General features: G+C 47.3%; 1 protein-coding gene across 1 annotated transcript in view; it reads left to right on the forward strand.

The window, feature by feature from the left end:
- Nucleotides 1-19,048, forward strand: part of LOC115136188 (follistatin-related protein 4-like) — a 248,920-nt gene that overhangs the window by 167,124 nt on the left and 62,748 nt on the right. Inside the window, exons 4-5 of the mRNA XM_029671728.2 lie at nt 352-542; nt 3,281-3,401. Coding sequence (XP_029527588.2) covers nt 352-542; nt 3,281-3,401 — 312 coding nt within the window. The remainder of the gene's footprint in view (nt 1-351; nt 543-3,280; nt 3,402-19,048) is intronic.

The following is a 19,048-nucleotide window of genomic DNA, read 5'->3' on the forward strand; positions in this document are numbered from 1 at the left end:
CATCGAATGTATCTCAACGAGACTGTTTACCTTTTGTTTTCATGTGGATTGGAAGATTAAATATAATTAATTGGACCCCCTGCAAACATATTATGCAAGCAGATACACAGGCACACTGCAGCTCGTACAGAAGCAAGCTTACACACACACACACACACACACACACACACACACACACACACACACACACACACACACACACACACACACACACACACACACACACACACACACACACACACACACACACTCTTACACACTTAACCATCCTCCAAAGTCAATTAGTCCTGCAGCAGTAAGGTCATTGTAACCTAATGAGGTTAATTGAAAGTCTGTGTTGTGTTTTTATAGGGGACACTTGCACCATGGCGGAGTACAACAAGCTGAAGAGTATGCTGCTGGATATGCAGCCTAAAGGCCTAACCGGCGGGGACAGGAACACGTTGAGAGACATGGACCAGAAGAGAGCCCTGGTGGACACCATGTTTAAGTACCTGGACGTGGACCAGGACGGCCGTCTGGGCAGTGACGAGTTGGCACAGGTGTGTACTTTTCAGAGAATTAGATTACGGTGGGCATCAGGGCCACACTGACTGGTGTTTTTGGATGAATCTCCACCCATGGGTGATTAGTACTTCTACTATTCCCTACTTTTGACCAGGGCCCAATGGGACCAGCTCAGCCTACTTAATGAAACAAAACGTAGTTAGAGTTGGTTAATTACCTTTCTTTGAGAAAGGTTAGGGTGAGCCTCTTGTTCTCTCTCAACACAATGCTATCGTTCAAAATTAATTACAAAATGATAATGGTATAATTAAAATTGTGACCTGTGGAAATGTTTTAGACCAATGAGTAGGTGATCTGTAGGTGATCATAGCCTACGGTGCATTCAGAAAGTATTCAGACCACTTCACTTTTTACACATTTTGTTATGTTACAGCTTTATTCTAAAATGTATTCAATTCTTTTTTTTCTCACCAATCTACACACAACACCCCATAATTACATAGCAAAAACATGTTTATAGACATTTTTGCTAATTTATTAAAGATACAAAACCGAAATATCACATTTACATAAGTATTTAGACCCTTTACTCAGTACTTTGTTGAAGCACCTTTGGCAGCGATTACAGCCTAGATTTTTCTTGAGTATGACACTACAAGCTTAGCACACCTACTGTATATTTGGGGAATTTCTCCCATTCTTCTCTGCAGATCCTCTCAAGCTCTGTCAGGTTGGATGGGGAGCGTCGCTGCACATTTTCAGGTTTCTCCAAAAATGTTAGATCAGGTTCAAGTCAGGGCTCTGGGCCACTCAAGGACATTCAGAGACGTGTCCCAAAGCCACTCAAGTGTCCCGAAGCCACTCCTGCGTTGTCTTGGCTGTGTGCTTAGGGTCATTGTCCTGTTGGAAGATTAACCTTTGCCTCAGTCTGAGGTCCTGAGCGCTCTGGAGCAGGTCTTCATCAAGGATCTCTCTGTACTTTGCTTCGTTCATCTTTCCCTTGATCCTGACTAGTCTCCCAGTCCCTGGCGCTGAAAAACATCCCCACAGCATGACGCTGCCACCACCATGCTTCACCATAGGGATAGTGCCAGGTTTCATCCAGATGTGACGCTTGACATTCAGTCCAAAGAGTTCAATATTAGTCTCATCAGACCTTTAGGTGCCTTTAGGTGACTTTTAGCAACCTCCAAATGGGCTGTCATGTGCCTTTTACTGAGGACGGGCTTCCGTCTGGCCACTCTACTATAAAGGCCTGATTGGTGGAGTGCTGCAGAGATGGTTGGCCATCCGGAAGGTTCTCCCATCTCAACAGAGGAACTCTGAAGGTGTGTCAGAGAGCCCATCAGATTCTTGGTCACATCCACGACCAAGTCCCTTCTCCCCCAATTTCTCAGTTATTGGTTCCAAACCTCTTCCATTTAAGAATGATGGAGGCCACTGTGTTCTTTGGGACTTTCAATGTTGCAAACATTTTTTGGTACCCTTCCCCAGATCTGTGCCTCGACACAATTCCTTCAACCTCATTGCTTGGTTTTTGCTCTGACATGCACTCTCAACAATGGGATCTTATATAGACAGGTTTGTGCCTTTCAAAATCATGTCCAATCAATGGAATTTACCAAAGGTGGACTCTATCAAGTTATAGAAATATCTCAAGGATGATCAATTGAAACAGGATGCACCTGAGCTCAATTTCGAGTCTCATAGCAAAGGGTCTGAATACTTATGTAAATAAGGTATTTCTGTTTTTTTATATTTAATACATTTGCAAACATTTCTAAAAACCTGTTTTCGCATAGTCATTATAAGGTATTGTGTGTAGATTGATGAGAGAAAATGTTTTTTTCATCATTTTTAGAATAAGGCTATAACGTAACAAAATGTGAAAACTGTCAAGGGGTCTGAATACTTTTCGAATGCACTGTATATACTATATTGAACAAAACGGAAAAGCTTAGAATAACAACTTTGCTTTAACACGTGGGTGAGCCACTGCTAATTATAAAATTGAATTGGAAAATTAGGATGGTTTTATTAAATGTGTGACTTTCTATACTAAAGCGATGTGTAGGTTTGTGATCTATTTAAAAAATCACTTTATGTCCCATTAAACAAAAAAAAGACCGCCTGCCTACCAATTGGCACCCTATTCCCTATAAAATAGTGCAATACTTTTGATCTATGTAGGGAACAGAGTGCCATTTGGGACACATTCGTGGCACTTTTATACTTTGAGGAGACAGGATCGACGTGGAATACATTAAGAACTATTTCTCGCATCTCAGCATTTTTAAAGATCTGATTGAAGATCTGATCAAATCATGGTTGGCAGTTATTAATCTTGACACATAGCCAAGAGACATTTCAATTTTTAACATTTATAAATTCTGTTTTAGGGAGATATCCATCCAAGATCAGAGAAATGAAAGAAATAAAAAGAAATGTCACTAAATGTCATCATCAGTTCTCTCAGTGTGTAAAGCAGTATTTCACTTGCTCTGCACACAGGTTCTTCCTCCCTCTATAGATGGTACAGAATGGGGCCAGATTTAAGACTCACCAAGTGCATAGTTTGCACCTGTTCTTTTCCCAAAGGAATTAAACATAGAACAAGGCTAAAATAAAGGTTAAGAGAAGAAGGAAGACCGCTAAGGGAATAAAGGAAGACAGTTGTTATATGCGACTTGGTCCCATGGTTTATATCCAGAACTAGAATGTGAATCATTATAATCATTGTAATACAGTCTATGGTTTCCATCCTCCTGTCCAGATCTCTATGAAGGAGCACCTGGAGGACAGTCTGCTGGAGTGTACCATGCAGGACCTGCTCCGCTACGATGATTACAACAACGACGGACACCTCACTCTGCACGAGTTCTACACTGCTTTTCGTAAGTCCAGCTTTAAATCCACTTCTCTCTCCCTCTCAATCTATCTCTATCTCGCTCTCTTTCTCTCTCTTTCTCTTTCCCCCTCTCTCAGGCCACCTCATCAGGATAAGACCGGATCAGACCAGATAAACCTGGCTCAGGCTACGCAACAATCTGGCAATCCTCTGCCCTGTTCGCCAAGCCAGGTCTCATTATGGGCCTCTGAGCTGTGCTGAGCTGTGCTGAGAGCACCTGGTCATCAGGACTAATAAACCTAATCACACAGACAATAATGGCAGTTTGGATTTGGGCTGGAACAGAGGATGACAAAACCACCCTATGACTGGAGTTGTGTTACCTCTGAGAGGCCATCTCTACACCACCAAACCCCCCTCTCTCCCCCATACATTTCAGCCAGTATGATTAGAAACCAGATATGCGATCTGACCCCCAAAATGGATAGCCCAGACCGAAAAGGACGGTCCACCCAATTGGACAAAGCCGATAAACAGGCTGTTAGCGGTAGATGGTGTGGGACAATTTTGAAGGCTTTCGCAAAAAACAGAGGTCCATTAAGCCTCAACAGTCATTAACCATACAGTAGTAATAATTGGGTTTTAGTGTAATCATTGTTGTCATTATACCGTTAGTTTGCTTTCAGCCTCCAGATGGGCTGTGAGCATGGCTGGCGGTGGGTCTGTTTGGAGGAGGGTATAACTGATGTCTAACAGGGGGATGAAGGAGAGGGTTGGGACTAATAAAACATGTCATTGATCAGACATTGTTCAAGGCTGATGTGTTACGTAAGACTAAAACAAGGAGTGGGTATATTTATTAAGAAGAGGCTCATCTTGTGTTATGGTTTATATTCTATGGATGGATATTCCTGCGATGAGTTGTTCTCCCTTGTGAAAGGGAAATGAAGTCGAGATGCCAGGTTAGCTCAGGTGTTTCCACACAAGCTCTCCCTGTGGATGCCATGCTTGCTAGATATACTGGACAACGACATTCACTGGTAAGAGCCCCGTTCTGCAGATGCTGTTGTGTAGGGAGAGGGTTCTGTTCCATAACAGGCAGACAAATTTCATTCCAAAGTTGGAGTTCACTTTGGCTTTAGAAACTCCTCTGAGGAAGTGACGGTATTTGGCTTTAGAACCCCCCCTAAGGAAGTGATGGTATCTGGCTTTAGAAACACAAATCAGGAAGTGATGGTATCTGGCTTTAGAAACCCCCCTCAGCAAGTGAGGGTTTTTTGCTTTAGAAACCCCCCTCAGAAAGTGATGGTATTTGGCTTTAGAAGCCCCTCTCAGGAAGTGATGGTATCTGGCTTTAGAAACCTCCCTCAGGAAGTGATGGTATTTGACTTTAGAAACCAACCTCAAGAACTGATGGTATTTGGCTTTGGAAACCCCAATCAGGAAGTCATTGTATTTGGCTTTAGAAACCCCTCCTCAGGAAGTGAGCGTAATTGGCTTTAGAAACCCCCCTCAGGAAGTCATGGTATTTGGCTTTAGAATCCCCCCTCAGGAAGTGATTGTATTTGGTTTTTAGAAACCCCCCTCAGGAAGTCATGGTATTTGGCTTTAGAACCCCCCCTCAGGAAGTCATGGTATTTGGCTTTAGAAACCCCCCTCAGGAAGTCATGGTATTTGGCTTTAGAAACCCCCCTCAGGAAGTCATGGTATTTGGCTTTAGAAACCTCCCTCAGGAAGTCATGGTATTTGGCTTTAGAATCCCCCCTCAGGAAGTCATGGCATTTGATTTTAGAAACCCCCCTCAGGAAGTCATGGTATTTGGCTTTAGAATCCCCCCTCAGCAAGTCATGGTATTTGGCTTTAGAAACCCCCCTCAGGAAGTCATGGTATTTGGCTTTAGAAACCCCCCTCAGGAAGTCATGGTATTTGGCTTTAGAAATCCCCCTCAGGAAGTCATGGTATTTGGCTTTAGAATCCCCCCTCAGGAAGTCATGGCATTTGGCTTTAGAAACCCCCCTCAGGAAGTGATGGTATCTGGCTTTAGAATCCCCGCTCAGGAAGTGATGGTATCTGGCTTTAGAAACCCCCCTCAGGAAGTGATGGTATCTGGCTTTAGAAACCCCCCTCAGGAAGTGATGGTATCTGGCTTTAGAAACCCCCCTCAAGAAGTGATGGTATTTACATTGATCTACTTTGTCTACTTAGGCATCTGACAGTTCAGCATAGCATTGTTGTTTATTTTCTTCTGTTTCCAGCATCCTGTTGCTTTAGTCTTTGCCCTGGTCTGTCAGGAGGGTTTTGAATAAATGTCCAATTCACTTCGTGCTATAACTGTACATTTATAATCACAGACCATTTTTCAGTCAGAAAAATATCTGCTTGAATTTTGGCCCAATGAGTATTTAACAAATAGTAGCATTCATCAAATCAAATCACATGTATTTATATAGCCCTTCGTACATCAGCTGATATCTCAAAGTGCTGTACAGAAACCCAGCCTAAAACCCCAAACAGCAAGCAATGCAGGTGTTGAAGCACGTTGGCTAGGAAAAACTCCCTAGAAAGGCCAAAACCTAGGAAGAAACCTAGAGAGGAACCAGGCTATGAGGGGTGGCCAGTCCTCTTCTGGCTGTGCCGGGTGGAGATTATAACAGAACATGGCCAAGATGTTCAAATGTTCATAAATGACCAGAATGGTCAAATAATAGGTCTGGGACAGGTAGCACGTCCGGTGAACAGGTCAGGATTCCATAGCCGCAGGCAGAACAGTTGAAACTGGAACAACAGCACGGCCAAGTGGACTGGGGACAGCAAGGAGTCATCATGCCAGGTAGTCCTGAGGCATGGTCCAAGGGCTCAGATCCTCCGAGAGAGAGAAAGAAAGAGAGAAAGAGAGAATTAGAGAGAGCATACTTAAATTCACACAGGACACCGGATAAGACAGGATAAGTACTCCAGATATAACAAACTGACCCTAGCCTCCCGACACATAAACTACTGCAGCATAAATACTGGAGGCTGAGACAGGAGGGGTCAGGAGACACTATGGCCCCATCCGATGATACCCCTGGACAGGGCCAAACAGGAAGGATATAACCCCACCCACTTTGCCAAAGCACAGCCCCCACACCACTAGAGGGATATCTTCAACCACCAACTTTCCATCCTGAGACAAGGCCGAGTATAGCCCACAAAGATCTCCGCCACGGCACAACCCAAGGGGGGGTGCCAACCCAGACAGGAAGATCACATCAATGACTCAACCCACTCAAGTGACGTACCCCTCCTAGGGACGGCATGAAAGAGCACCAGTAGGCCAGTGACTCAGCCCATGTAATAGGGTTAGAGGCAGAGAATCCCAGTGGAAAGAGGGGAACCGGCCAGGCAGAGACAGCAAGGGAGGTTCGTTGCTCCAGAGCCTTTCCGTTCACCTTCACACTCCTGGGCCAGACTACCCTCAATCATATTTATTTAGTGCTTTATCCAAGTAGCCGGAAAGTAGAGCATTGTAGTAGTCTAACCTAGAAGTAACAAAAGCATGGATTACTTTTTCTGCATAATATTTGGACAGAAAGTTTATTATTTTTGCAATGTTACGTAGATGGGAAAAAGCTGTCCTTGAAACAGTCTTGATATGTTCGTCAAAAGAGAGATCAGGGTCCAGAGTAACGCTGAGGTCCTTCACAGTTTTATTTGGGACGACTGTACAACCATTAAGATTAATTGTCAGATTCGACAGAAGATCTCTTTGTTTCTTGGGACCTAGAACAAGCATCTCTGTTTTGTCCGAGTTTAAAAGTAGAAAGTTTGCAGCCATCCACTTCCTTATGTCTGAAAAAACACAGGCTTCTAGCGAGGGCCATTTTGGGGCTTCACCATGTTTCATTGAAATGTACATTTGTGTGTCATCCGCATAGCAGTGAAAGTTAACATTATGTTTTCGAATGACATCCCCAAGAGGTAAAATATATAGTGAAAACAAGAGTGGTCCTAAAACTGAACCTTGAGGAACACCGAAATTTACAGTTGATTTGTCAGAGGACAAACCATTCACAGAGACAAACTGATATCTTTCCAACAGATAAGATCTAAACCAGGCCAGAACTTGTCCGTGTAGACCAATCTCTCCAAAAGAATGTGGTGATCGATGGTATCAAAAGCAGCACTAAGGTCTAGGAGCACGAGGACAGATGCAGAGCCTCGGTTGATGCCATTAAAAGGTCATTTACCACCTTCACAAGTGCAGTCTCAGGAAGGCAGTGTCTAAAACTAGACTGAAGCATTTCGTATACATTGTTTGTCTTCAGGAAGGCAGTGAGTTCATAAATGATGGAAAGTTTGAGAGCTTGTCTCAGCCAAAAGAAGAAGAGACCTCTTGTTCTTTACAAAGCAGAATAAGTGATGGTCGTCGAATAGCCGCAGTGCCTGTGGTGGAGCTGAGATAAATGTACACTGACTCTTACACACTGGATGTGCGTACAGTATTTCTCTATTGTGGGTGGTTATATTTGTCCTATTTCACACTTGTATTAATTAGATGTTGTTTTTGCATATCCCAACTCCTCCTGAGACTTCGTCGGAGAGTGGGGTCATGGCCGGAGAAGAGAAGGGAGTAGAGGAAAGGAAGAACGATGCAATACGAGGGAGGAGAGGGAATGCTGGAGTTAGAGGCATTGTGCTCAGAGCTCCCTTCGCTGGGAGTCTATTTGTTTTTCATGGTTGCCATTAATAATGGAATTATAAGGACATGCCGAGCTGCGCTGGCTGGCACCGTCAGCAGATCTGCTTAATTAATCAAGTGGCTGAAACAGAGTGTTGTGGAGGAGATAGGGGAGATAGGAGTCAGGGGGAGGAGGAGAGAGGGGTCAGGAGGAGGAGGAGGAGGAGGAGGAGGAGAGAGGGGTTCAGGTGGAGGAGGAGAGACGGGTCAGAAGGAGGAGGAGAGAGGGGTCAGGAGGAGGAGGAGAGAGGGGTCAGGAGCAGGAGGAGGCGAGAGGGGTCAGGGGAAGGGGAGGAGGAGTCAGGGGAGGAGGAGATAGGAGTCAGGGGAGGAGGAGAGAGGGGTCAGGAGGAGGAGGAGAGAGGGGTCAGCAGCAGGAGGAGGCGAGAGGGGTCAGGGGGAGGAGGAGTCAGGGGGAGGGGGAGATAAGGGTCAGGAGGAGGAGGAGAGAGGGGTCGGGGGTGAGACGGGTCAGGGGGTGGAGGCGGCAGGGGTCAGGGGGAGGAGGAGATAGGGATCATGGGGAGGAGGAGATAGGGAACAGGGGAAGGAGGAGAAAGGGATCAGGGGGAAGAGGTGGCAGGGGTCAGGGGAGGAGGAGATAGGGATCATGGGAAGGACGAGACATGGGTCAGGGGGAGGAGGAGAGAAGGGTCAGGGGGAGGAGGTGAGAGGAAAAATAGGGAAAAGAAGGAGAGACAAGTGTTATTGGTTGGAAAGTGTGTGTGTGTGTGTGTGTGTGTGTGTGTGTGTGTGTGTGTGTGTGTGTGTGTGTGTGTGTGTGTGTGTGTGTGCGCGCATGATGGAATGTGCTGAGGGACAGGGTTTGCAGTGGGGAGGAATGACCCTGTCTGTGTGAAGCTCAGGAAAAGTGGCACGTTTCAGTCCACTGTCTGTGTGAAGGTCAGGATGGGCGGTACGCGCCAGTCCCCTGTCTGTGTGAAGGTCAAGAAAAGCGGCACGCGCCAGTCCCCTGTCTGTGTGAAGGTCAAGAAAAGCGGCACGCGCCAGTCCCCTGTCTGTGTGAAGGTCAAGAAAAGCGGCACGCGCCAGTCCCCTGTCTGTGTGAAGGTCAAGAAAAGCGGCACGCGCCAGTCCCCTGTCTGTGTGAAGGTCAAGAAAAGCGGCACGCGCCAGTCCCCTGTCTGTGTGAAGCTCAGGAAAAGTGGCATGTGTCAGTCCCCTGTCTGTGTGAAGCTCAGGAAAAGCGGCACGTGTCAGTCCCCTGTCTATGTGAGGGTCAGGAAGAGTGGCTCGTGCCAGTCCCCTGTCTGTGTGAAGCTCAGGAATAGCGGCACGTGTCAGTCCCCTGTCTGTGTGAAGCTCAGGAAAAGTGGCACGTGTCAGTCCCCTGTCTGTGTGAAGGTCAGGAAGAGTGGCTCGCGCCAGTCCCCTGTCTGTGTGAAGCTCAAGAAAAGCGGCACGCGCCAGTCCCCTGTCTGTGTGAAGCTCAGGAAAAGCGGCACGTGTCAGTCCCCTGTCTATGTGAGGGTCAGGAAGAGTGGCTCGTGCCAGTCCCCTGTCTGTGTGAAGCTCGGGAAAAGCTGCACGTGCCGCCAGTCCCCTGTCTGTGTGAAGGTCAGGAAGAGCGGCTCGCGCCAGTCCCCTGTCTGTGTGAAGGTCAGGAAGAGCGGCTCGTGCCAGTCCCCTGTCTGTCTGAAGCTCAGGAAAAGCTGCACGTGCCAGTCCCCTGTCTGTGTGAAGTTCAGGAAGAGCGGCTCGCGCCAGTCCCCTGTCTGTGTGAAGGTCAGGAAGAGCGGCTCGCGCCAGTCCCCTGTCTGTGTGTGATCTATATGCTCCACAGGGGAAGATTACACAGGCCATCAGAAGGGTACGCTTATCACAAGGAGATCACAGCTCTCCAAGGGATGAAAATAACTACATTAGCAAAGGCACAGTCAATTAAACCCACCCGTAGAAAGACACAGCTTCTCTCCGTCCGCAGGACATTTTTCATAGTTTTCTCTCTCTAACTTTCCCTGCTAGTGAAAAACAGCCTACATGTACATTATAAATTGTAACTGTGGACAACCTCAATCTTTATGTCATTGTCCAACAAATAACCACACATGAAGTTGTAGCCTGCAGTGAGTAGTGGAATATCATTAGCTAAGCATAGGAGAGAGTGACTTTAGATAGATATACTAAAGGTCTATTCTACCTGTCTACCTCCCAGGTTGGCTCCTCTCCTCTCCTCCAGCTCCTCTCGGTTCCACATTGGTGTTTTATTTGAAGGCTCATTATGATGACTCCACGGCCTTCACGGATAATTTCCAATAGAGTATTTTTATGGTTTCCGGCACATTCATTGTGTCAGCTGTGCGCTGAGGTAATTACGTTCTGTTGGTTTGCTGTGTTAGCTCTTAATAATGTGTGACAGAAACAGAGAATGTCCTGTCACCACATCTCTTCCTCCACACGTCTACAGTTTTACAGTTTCCACAGGCAGCCCCTTAAATACTGCCAACGGTCAGACGGCAAACAACGAGAAGTCAGAGGATTCGAGTGTTCTGCATACCACCTTGAGACAAGCGAAGCGAGTCACCATGGCAACTGTAGGTGCCTCTGTAATCTTGGAATCATCTCTTTCGTGAGGCACTTAACAGTGCAGCCCTCCCTATAGAGAAGACGAGAAGAGAAGAGGAGGACAGTACAGAAGGAAAGTGTTTACGCTCATTAACTTGTCTGTTACACTGAGCCTAAACCGCACATTTCATTGTACAGGTACAATGGGTGTCTGGATAAAGGAACGAAAGATGTCCGTACAGGGAGACCTGAGACCTAAATATAAAATGTCAAACAGAAAATATGATCCAACATCTTGAACATTGTAAAATACCACAGGGTTTTTTCTTTTTACAATAGAAACATCCAACCATATGTCAAATGATACTGCAGAGCTGTATAATGCAAATAAATCCATATCCTTGTTAGGCTGGCAGAATTATTATTCACTTGTTTACACAGACAGCTAAATACATCTAGAAAGGAGATCAAAAAGTAATGCATTAGTGTTTCAGCAGTTGGCTGTCAGATCAAACAATTACAGGGAAATGTTGGAAGATCATTCATGTTTGCCAGCCAAAATAATTGTCTAATAAAAGGACTTCCAGCAGAGTTCACCGAGAGGATGTTTGGCTTTCTTTTCTTCTACATGAGAACGCACTGTTCACTCAAAGTCTTAATAATCTCCAATCTAATGTCCAATCCTTGAGTTTGACTAAAAGACGCCCAGCCGGGGGAAATGTAATACAAGATCTGACAGAAAAACACTTAGTTAAGTTAATGTAATATTCAAATATTTCCTATCTCCAACATCATCAGTGAGTCACTTGATCATTAAAAAGGTGAACTCTAACTGGAGAAGCGTTGTGCTACCAGCCATCTAATATCTATGATAATTACTGGAGGATAATCCTCCCATCTCTCGTTCTCTTTCATTTCAACTCTTTTCATTTCACCCCTTCAATAGTTCTTCTCTAATTAAGCGGAGAGATGCGTATCATCGTGTCCTGCGGAATGGCTCAGGACAAATCTGTAACCCCTGAACACCCAGAATCTTCTACTCTTCCATCCTCCTCGCCATCTCCTTCTTTTTCCACCATCAAATTGTGCCAGGAGTCGTTGGGAACCGTCACACCATTATTCACACACAGAGGCCCCCGGCTGTTAGCTGCACAGCATGTTGTCTTCTTTTTTATCTCACTCCAACTCTTGCTCCAGCAAGGAAATCATTCATTATCATGCCTCCATTCATTCACTCTTTCTGTGTGTTTCGATGCTCCCCCTGCAACTTCAAAACAAGTGTATCTGGGAGTGGAGCTGAGTGTCCCACTCTACATCCCCCCCCCCTTCCCCCGGAGAAGAGAGTTAGACCCAGAGAAAGTGTTGTCAGACCCAGAGAAAGTGTTCCTCTGATCAGCCCGAATCTGTTGTGGAGAACTGTACACCCTCCTGTCCCCATCAGCGTAGACAACATTTCCCTGGAACAAAGCAGATAAAGAAAATAATAAAAATAAAATATATATATAATAAAAAAATAAAAAATATAAAAAATACAGTTTAAAAAAAGACCTTTTGAAAGAGTGTGATACAACAAAGATATTTGTGTTAATTGTTATTGTATTGTTTGAGTAAGTTCTCTGTAAGCATTATCCCACGTTAAATAGTATTTGATGGTAAAAACACATAACTGCAATGAGGACTTCTGGAAAATCTGTTATGTTAGAAAACCAAATCCATTGAGTGAATACACTTTTTGAGATGTATATTTTTGTTCATGTATTCAATCAATATCGATCTTTCTTGAAGGATGGAAAAATCCCAACACAACCATTGTCTGGTATGAAGTTAATGATCATATTATACTGTGCTCTGCTGTCTATAACAACTCTGCAGAGAAACATCCCTGCCTGGTGTCGTTGGCTGAGCATGAGGAGCTGAACTGACAAACACACTACATCTGGGTTATCGAAGAGAGAGAGGAAAAGAGAGAGAGAGAGCGAGGCCTTCAGAGACACTCTGTCAGTGTCTCCCTGACTTGGATACTAGCAACATAGCCTTTGCCTCAAGGAAATCATGCATTTAGCCTGCTTAGTGGTAGAGCAAGCTTTTTGTTCATCAAGGTCAACCTACAGAACTCCCATGTTCAAACATAGCCCATGTTGCAATGTTGTCCTTACCTCTATGTGAACTGTGGAAACAGCAAGGAAGGGTATTGTTTCTTGTTTTAGATAAAGTGGTAATGTTGGTAGCTCTATACTCTACAATGCAGAGGATTTTTTTGCAGGAATGAATAAGAATTTTCAAGTCAGAATAACAAGCATTTTCAAGTAATAGGAAAAATATGAATTTTCAAGTCCGTAATTAGCAATGTAATAATTTTGCAGACTGGTGGCTTCTAGACCTATTTTCCAGTGATTTCTTGCTCCAGGAACCAAGAGCCCAGGAGAGATCTCAAAGCAATTAATCAACTTAATCAACTCATCGGGTCCTTTTCTAGAAACCTTTGAGTATTTCACTCTGTGCCCTATTGGCTTGGTTAATAACTAATGCAATAATTTTATGTCACACTGTAGGTAACCATTGTTATGAAGTTCTTTGCAAGAAAACCTGTCTGAAAGAAGGAGAGCCATGTAATTAACGATTGTGTCACGCCCTGACCTTGGAGACCCTTTTTATGTCTCTATTTGTTTTGGTCAGGGTGTGATTTGGGGTGTGCATTCTATGTTTTGTTATCTATGATTTTTGTATTTCTATGTTTTGGCTGGGTATGGTTCTCAATCAGGGACAGCTGTCTATCGTTGTCTCTGATTGGGAACCATACTTAGGTAGCCCGTTTTCCCTCCTTTCTTTGTGGGAAGTTGACTTTGTTTAGGGCACATAGCCTTTAGCTTCACGGTTTGTTTGTAGTGTTTATTGTCTTTTGACAGCGTCATCTTAAATAAAGAATATGTACGTTCACCACGCTGCACCTTGGTCCTCCTCCTTCAACAGTCGCGACAGATTGTCCTCATTGAGAGGAATGTTGAACGGACTTATGGACTGGCAGTCGTTAAAAATCTATATCGCTCGTGTTAGTTGGTTTGGCAGTGTTAATTGTGGGTTTTGTGTGTTCTGTTTCAGAGGATCTGTAGAGATTTACACAGATTATTTATTGTTTAAAATAAATATCGCACTAGTATCATTTTGGGATTCCTCTGTTGGGTGCTTGCACACAGTGCAGTATTTCGAGAGTCGTCACTGAAGTTATTGTACATAATTTTGGACAAAACATCAAAGTTAAATTGAACAGTTAAGATTGCAATTTAAAACGTTCTATTTAACTGACCCCCAAATGCCAATGTGGGTTTATTTAATATTGAAATCAAGACTGGTAGGTACAGAAGAGTATGACGTGTCCTCCTGAATTAGTGCTGTCTTTTTAGTAAGGTTCACTATAAACAGCATTTGTTGTCCTTCTTACCCTTAGCCATCAACATTGAGAGAAAATATGACAAGAGAAGTATCATATCAGTTTATACTCTACAAAGAACATTTCGCTCTTGAAAAAATACTTTGGACTAGGTCAAACTGAACATGCGATTATTGCTTGAGAGGAAAGTGAATGTTATTTTCCTTCCATTCTGTCCTCAGAGGAAACAGGACAGGGTGTACGGTCACACAGACCAGTGAGGAAAGGCACAGTCACATGGACCGGGATAGTGAGGAAAATCACAGTCACATGGACCGGGACAGTGAGGAAAAGCACAGTCACATGGACCATGGCAGTGAGGAAAGGCACAGTCACATGGACCATGGCAGTGAGGAAAGGCACAGTCACATGGACCGGGACAGTGAGGAAAGGCACAGTCACATGGACCGGGATAGTGAGGAAAGGCACAGACACATGGACCGGGACAGTGAGGAAAGGCAGGACCGGGACAGTGGGAAAGGCACAGTCACATGGACACAGTCACATGGACCGGGATAGTGAGGAAAGGCACAGTCACATGGACCGGGATAGTGAGGAAAGGCACAGTCACATGGACCGGGTTAGTGAGGAAAGGCACAGACACATGGACCGGGATAGTGAGGAAAGGCACAGTCACATGGACCGGGACAGTGAGGAAAGGCACAGTCACATGGACCGGGACAGTGAGGAAAGGCACAGTCACATGGACCGGGACAGTGAGGAAAGGCACAGTCACATGGACCGGGACAGTGAGGAAAGGCACAGTCACATGGACCGGGATAGTGAGGAAAGGCACAGTCACATGGACCGGGATAGTGAGGAAAGGCACAGACACATGGACCGGGACAGTGAGGAAAGGCACAGACACATGGACCGGGATAGTGAGGAAAGGCACAGACACATGGACCGGGATAGTGAGGAAAGGCACAGTCACATGGACCGGGATAGTGAGGAAAGGCACAGTCACATGGACCATGGCAGTGAGGAAAGGCACAGACACATGGACCGGGACAGTGAGGAAAGGCACAGACACATGGACCGGGACAGTGAGGAAAGGCACAGTCACATGGACCGGGATAGTGAGGAAAGGCACAGTCACATGGACCGGGACAGTGAGGAAAGGCACAGTCACATGGACCGGGACAGTGAGGAAAGGCACAGTCACATGGACCATGGCAGTGAGGAAAGGCACAGTCACATGGACCGGGGCAGTGAGGAAAGGCACAGTCACATGGACCATGGCAGTGAGGAAAGGCACAGACACATGGACCGGGACAGTGAGGAAAGGCACAGACACATGGACCGGGACAGTGATGAAAGGCACAGTCACATGGACCGGGACAGTGAGGAAAGGCACAGTCACATGGACCATGGCAGTGAGGAAAGGCACAGTCACATGGACCGGGACAGTGAGGAAAGGCACAGTCACATGGACCATGGTAGTGAGGAAAGGCACAGACACATGGACCGGGACAGTGAGGAAAGGCACAGTCACATGGACAGGGATAGTGAGGAAAGGCACAGACACATGGACCGGGACAGTGAGGAAAGGCACAGTCACATGGACCGGCACAGTGAGGAAAGGCACAGACACATGGACCGGGACAGTGAGGAAAAGCACAGTCACATGGACCGGGATAGTGAGGAAAGGCACAGTCACATGGACCATGGCAGTGAGGAAAGGCACAGTCACATGGACCGGGACAGTGAGGAAAGGCACAGACACATGGACCGGGACAGTGAGGAAAGGCACAGACACATGGACCGGGACAGTGAGGAAAGGCACAGTCACATGGACCGGGACAGTGAGGAAAGGCACAGTCACATGGACCATGGCAGTGAGGAAAGGCACAGTCACATGGACCGGGACAGTGAGGAAAGGCACAGTCACATGGACCATGGTAGTGAGGAAAGGCACAGACACATGGACCGGGACAGTGAGGAAAGGCACAGACACATGGACCGGGACAGTGAGGAAAGGCACAGTCACATGGACCAGGGATAGTGGACCATGGGAGTGAGGAAAGGCACAGACACATGAACCGGGATAGTGAGGAAAGGCACAGACACATGGACCGGGACAGTGAGGAAAGGCACAGTCACATGGACCATGGTAGTGAGGAAAGGCACAGACACATGGACCGGGACAGTGAGGAAAGGGACCAGGGATAGTGAGGAAAGGCACAGACACATGGACCGGGACAGTGAGGAAAGGCACAGTCACATGGACACAGGGATAGTGAGGAAAGGCACAGACACATGGACCGGGATAGTGAGGAAAGGCACAGACACATGGACCGGGATAGTGAGGAAAGGCACAGACACATGGACCGGGACAGTGAGGAAAGGCACATGGACCGGGATAGTGAGGAAAGGCACAGACACATGGACCGGGACAGTGAGGAAAGGCACAGACACATGGACCGGGATAGTGAGGAAAGGCACAGACACATGGACCGGGACAGTGAGGAAAGGCACAGTCACATGGACCGGGATAGTGAGGAAAGGCACAGTCACATGGACCATGGCAGTGAGGAAAGGCACAGAAACATGGACCGGGACAGTGAGGAAAGGCACAGACACATGGACCGGGACAGTGAGGAAAGGCACAGTCACATGGACCATGGCAGTGAGGAAAGGCACAGTCACATGGACCGGGACAGTGAGGAAAGGCACAGTCACATGGACCATGGTAGTGAGGAAAGGCACAGACACATGGACCGGGACAGTGAGGAAAGGCACAGACACATGGACCGGGACAGTGAGGAAAGGCACAGTCACATGGACCGGGATAGTGAGGAAAGGCACAGACACATGAACCGGGATAGTGAGGAAAGGCACAGACACATGGACCGGGACAGTGAGGAAAGGCACAGTCACATGGACCATGGTAGTGAGGAAAGGCACAGACACATGGACCGGGACAGTGAGGAAAGGCACAGACACATGGACCGGGACAGTGAGGAAAGGCACAGACACATGGACCGGGATAGTGAGGAAAGGCACAGACACATGGACCGGGATAGTGAGGAAAAAGGCACAGTCACATGGACCGGGATAGTGAGGAAAGGCACAGTCACATGGACCGGGATGGAGGAAAGGCACAGACACATGGACCGGGACAGTGAGGAAAGGCACAGACACATGGACCAGGGACAGTGAGGAAAGGCACAGGACCGGGATAGTGAGGAAAGGCACATGGACCATGGGATAGTGAGGAAAGGCACAGTCACATGGACCGGGATAGTGAGGAAAGGCACAGACACATGGACCGGGATAGTGAGGAAAGGCACAGTCACATGGACCGGGATAGTGAGGAAAGGCACAGTCACATGGACCGGGATAGGACCACAGACACATGGACCGGGACAGTGAGGAAAGGCACAGACACATGGACCGGGACCGGGAGTGAGGAAAGGCACAGACACATGGACCGGGATAGTGAGGAAAGGGACACAGACACATGGACCGGGACAGTGAGGAAAGGCACAGACACATGGACCGGGACAGTGAGGAAAGGCACAGTCACATGGACCGGGATAGTGAGGAAAGGCACAGTCACATGGACCGGGATAGTGAGGAAAGGCACAGACACATGGACCGGGACAGTGAGGAAAGGCACAGACACATGGACCGGGATAGTGAGGAAAGGCACAGTCACATGGACCGGGACAGTGAGGAAAGGCACAGTCACATGGACCATGGCAGTGAGGAAAGGCACAGACACATGGACCGGGACAGTGAGGAAAGGCAGTGAGGGAAAGGAAAGGCACAGTCACATGGACACAGTCACATGGACCATGGCAGTGAGGAAAGGCACAGACACATGGACCGGGACAGTGAGGAAAGGCACAGACACATGGACCGGGACAGTGATGAAAGGCACAGTCACATGGACCGGGACAGTGAGGAAAGGCACAGTCACATGGACCATGGCAGTGAGGAAAGGCACAGTCACATGGACCGGGACAGTGAGGAAAGGCACAGTCACATGGACCATGGTAGTGAGGAAAGGCACAGACACATGGACCGGGACAGTGAGGAAAGGCACAGTCACATGGACAGGGATAGTGAGGAAAGGCACAGACACATGGACCGGGACAGTGAGGAAAGGCACAGTCACATGGACCGGGATAGTGAGGAAAGGCACAGTCACATGGACCATGGCAGTGAGGAAAGGCACAGTCACATGGACCGGGACAGTGAGGAAAGGCACAGACACATGGACCGGGATAGTGAGGAAAGGCACAGACACATGGACCGGGACAGTGAGGAAAGGCACAGTCACATGGACCGGCACAGTGAGGAAAGGCACAGACACATGGACCGGGACAGTGAGGAAAAGCACAGTCACATGGACCGGGATAGTGAGGAAAGGCACAGTCACATGGACCATGGCAGTGAGGAAAGGCACAGTCACATGGACCGGAGGAAAGGCACAGTCACATGGACCGAGTGAAAGGCACAGTCACATGGACCGGGACAGTGAGGAAAGGCACAGTCACATGGACCATGGCAGTGAGGAAAGGCACAGTCACATGGACCGGGGCAGTGAGGAAAGGCACAGTCACATGGACCATGGCAGTGAGGAAAGGCACAGACACATGGACCGGGACAGTGAGGAAAGGCACAGACACATGGACCGGGACAGTGAGGAAAGGCACAGTCACATGGACCATGGCAGTGAGGAAAGGCACAGTCACATGGACCGGGACAGTGAGGAAAGGCACAGTCACATGGACCATGGTAGTGAGGAAAGGCACAGACACATGGACCGGGACAGTGAGGAAAGGCACAGACACATGGACCGGGACAGTGAGGAAAGGCACAGTCACATGGACCGGGATAGTGAGGAAAGGCACAGACACATGAACCGGGATAGTGAGGAAAGACACATGGACACACAGTCACATGGACCGGGACAGTGAGGAAAGGCACAGACACATGGACCGGGACAGTGAGGAAAGGCACAGTCACATGGACCGGGATAGTGAGGAAAGGCACAGACACATGGACCGGG

Source organism: Oncorhynchus nerka, linkage group LG10 (assembly GCF_034236695.1).
Source record: "Oncorhynchus nerka isolate Pitt River linkage group LG10, Oner_Uvic_2.0, whole genome shotgun sequence".
Lineage (NCBI taxonomy): Eukaryota > Metazoa > Chordata > Actinopteri > Salmoniformes > Salmonidae > Oncorhynchus > Oncorhynchus nerka.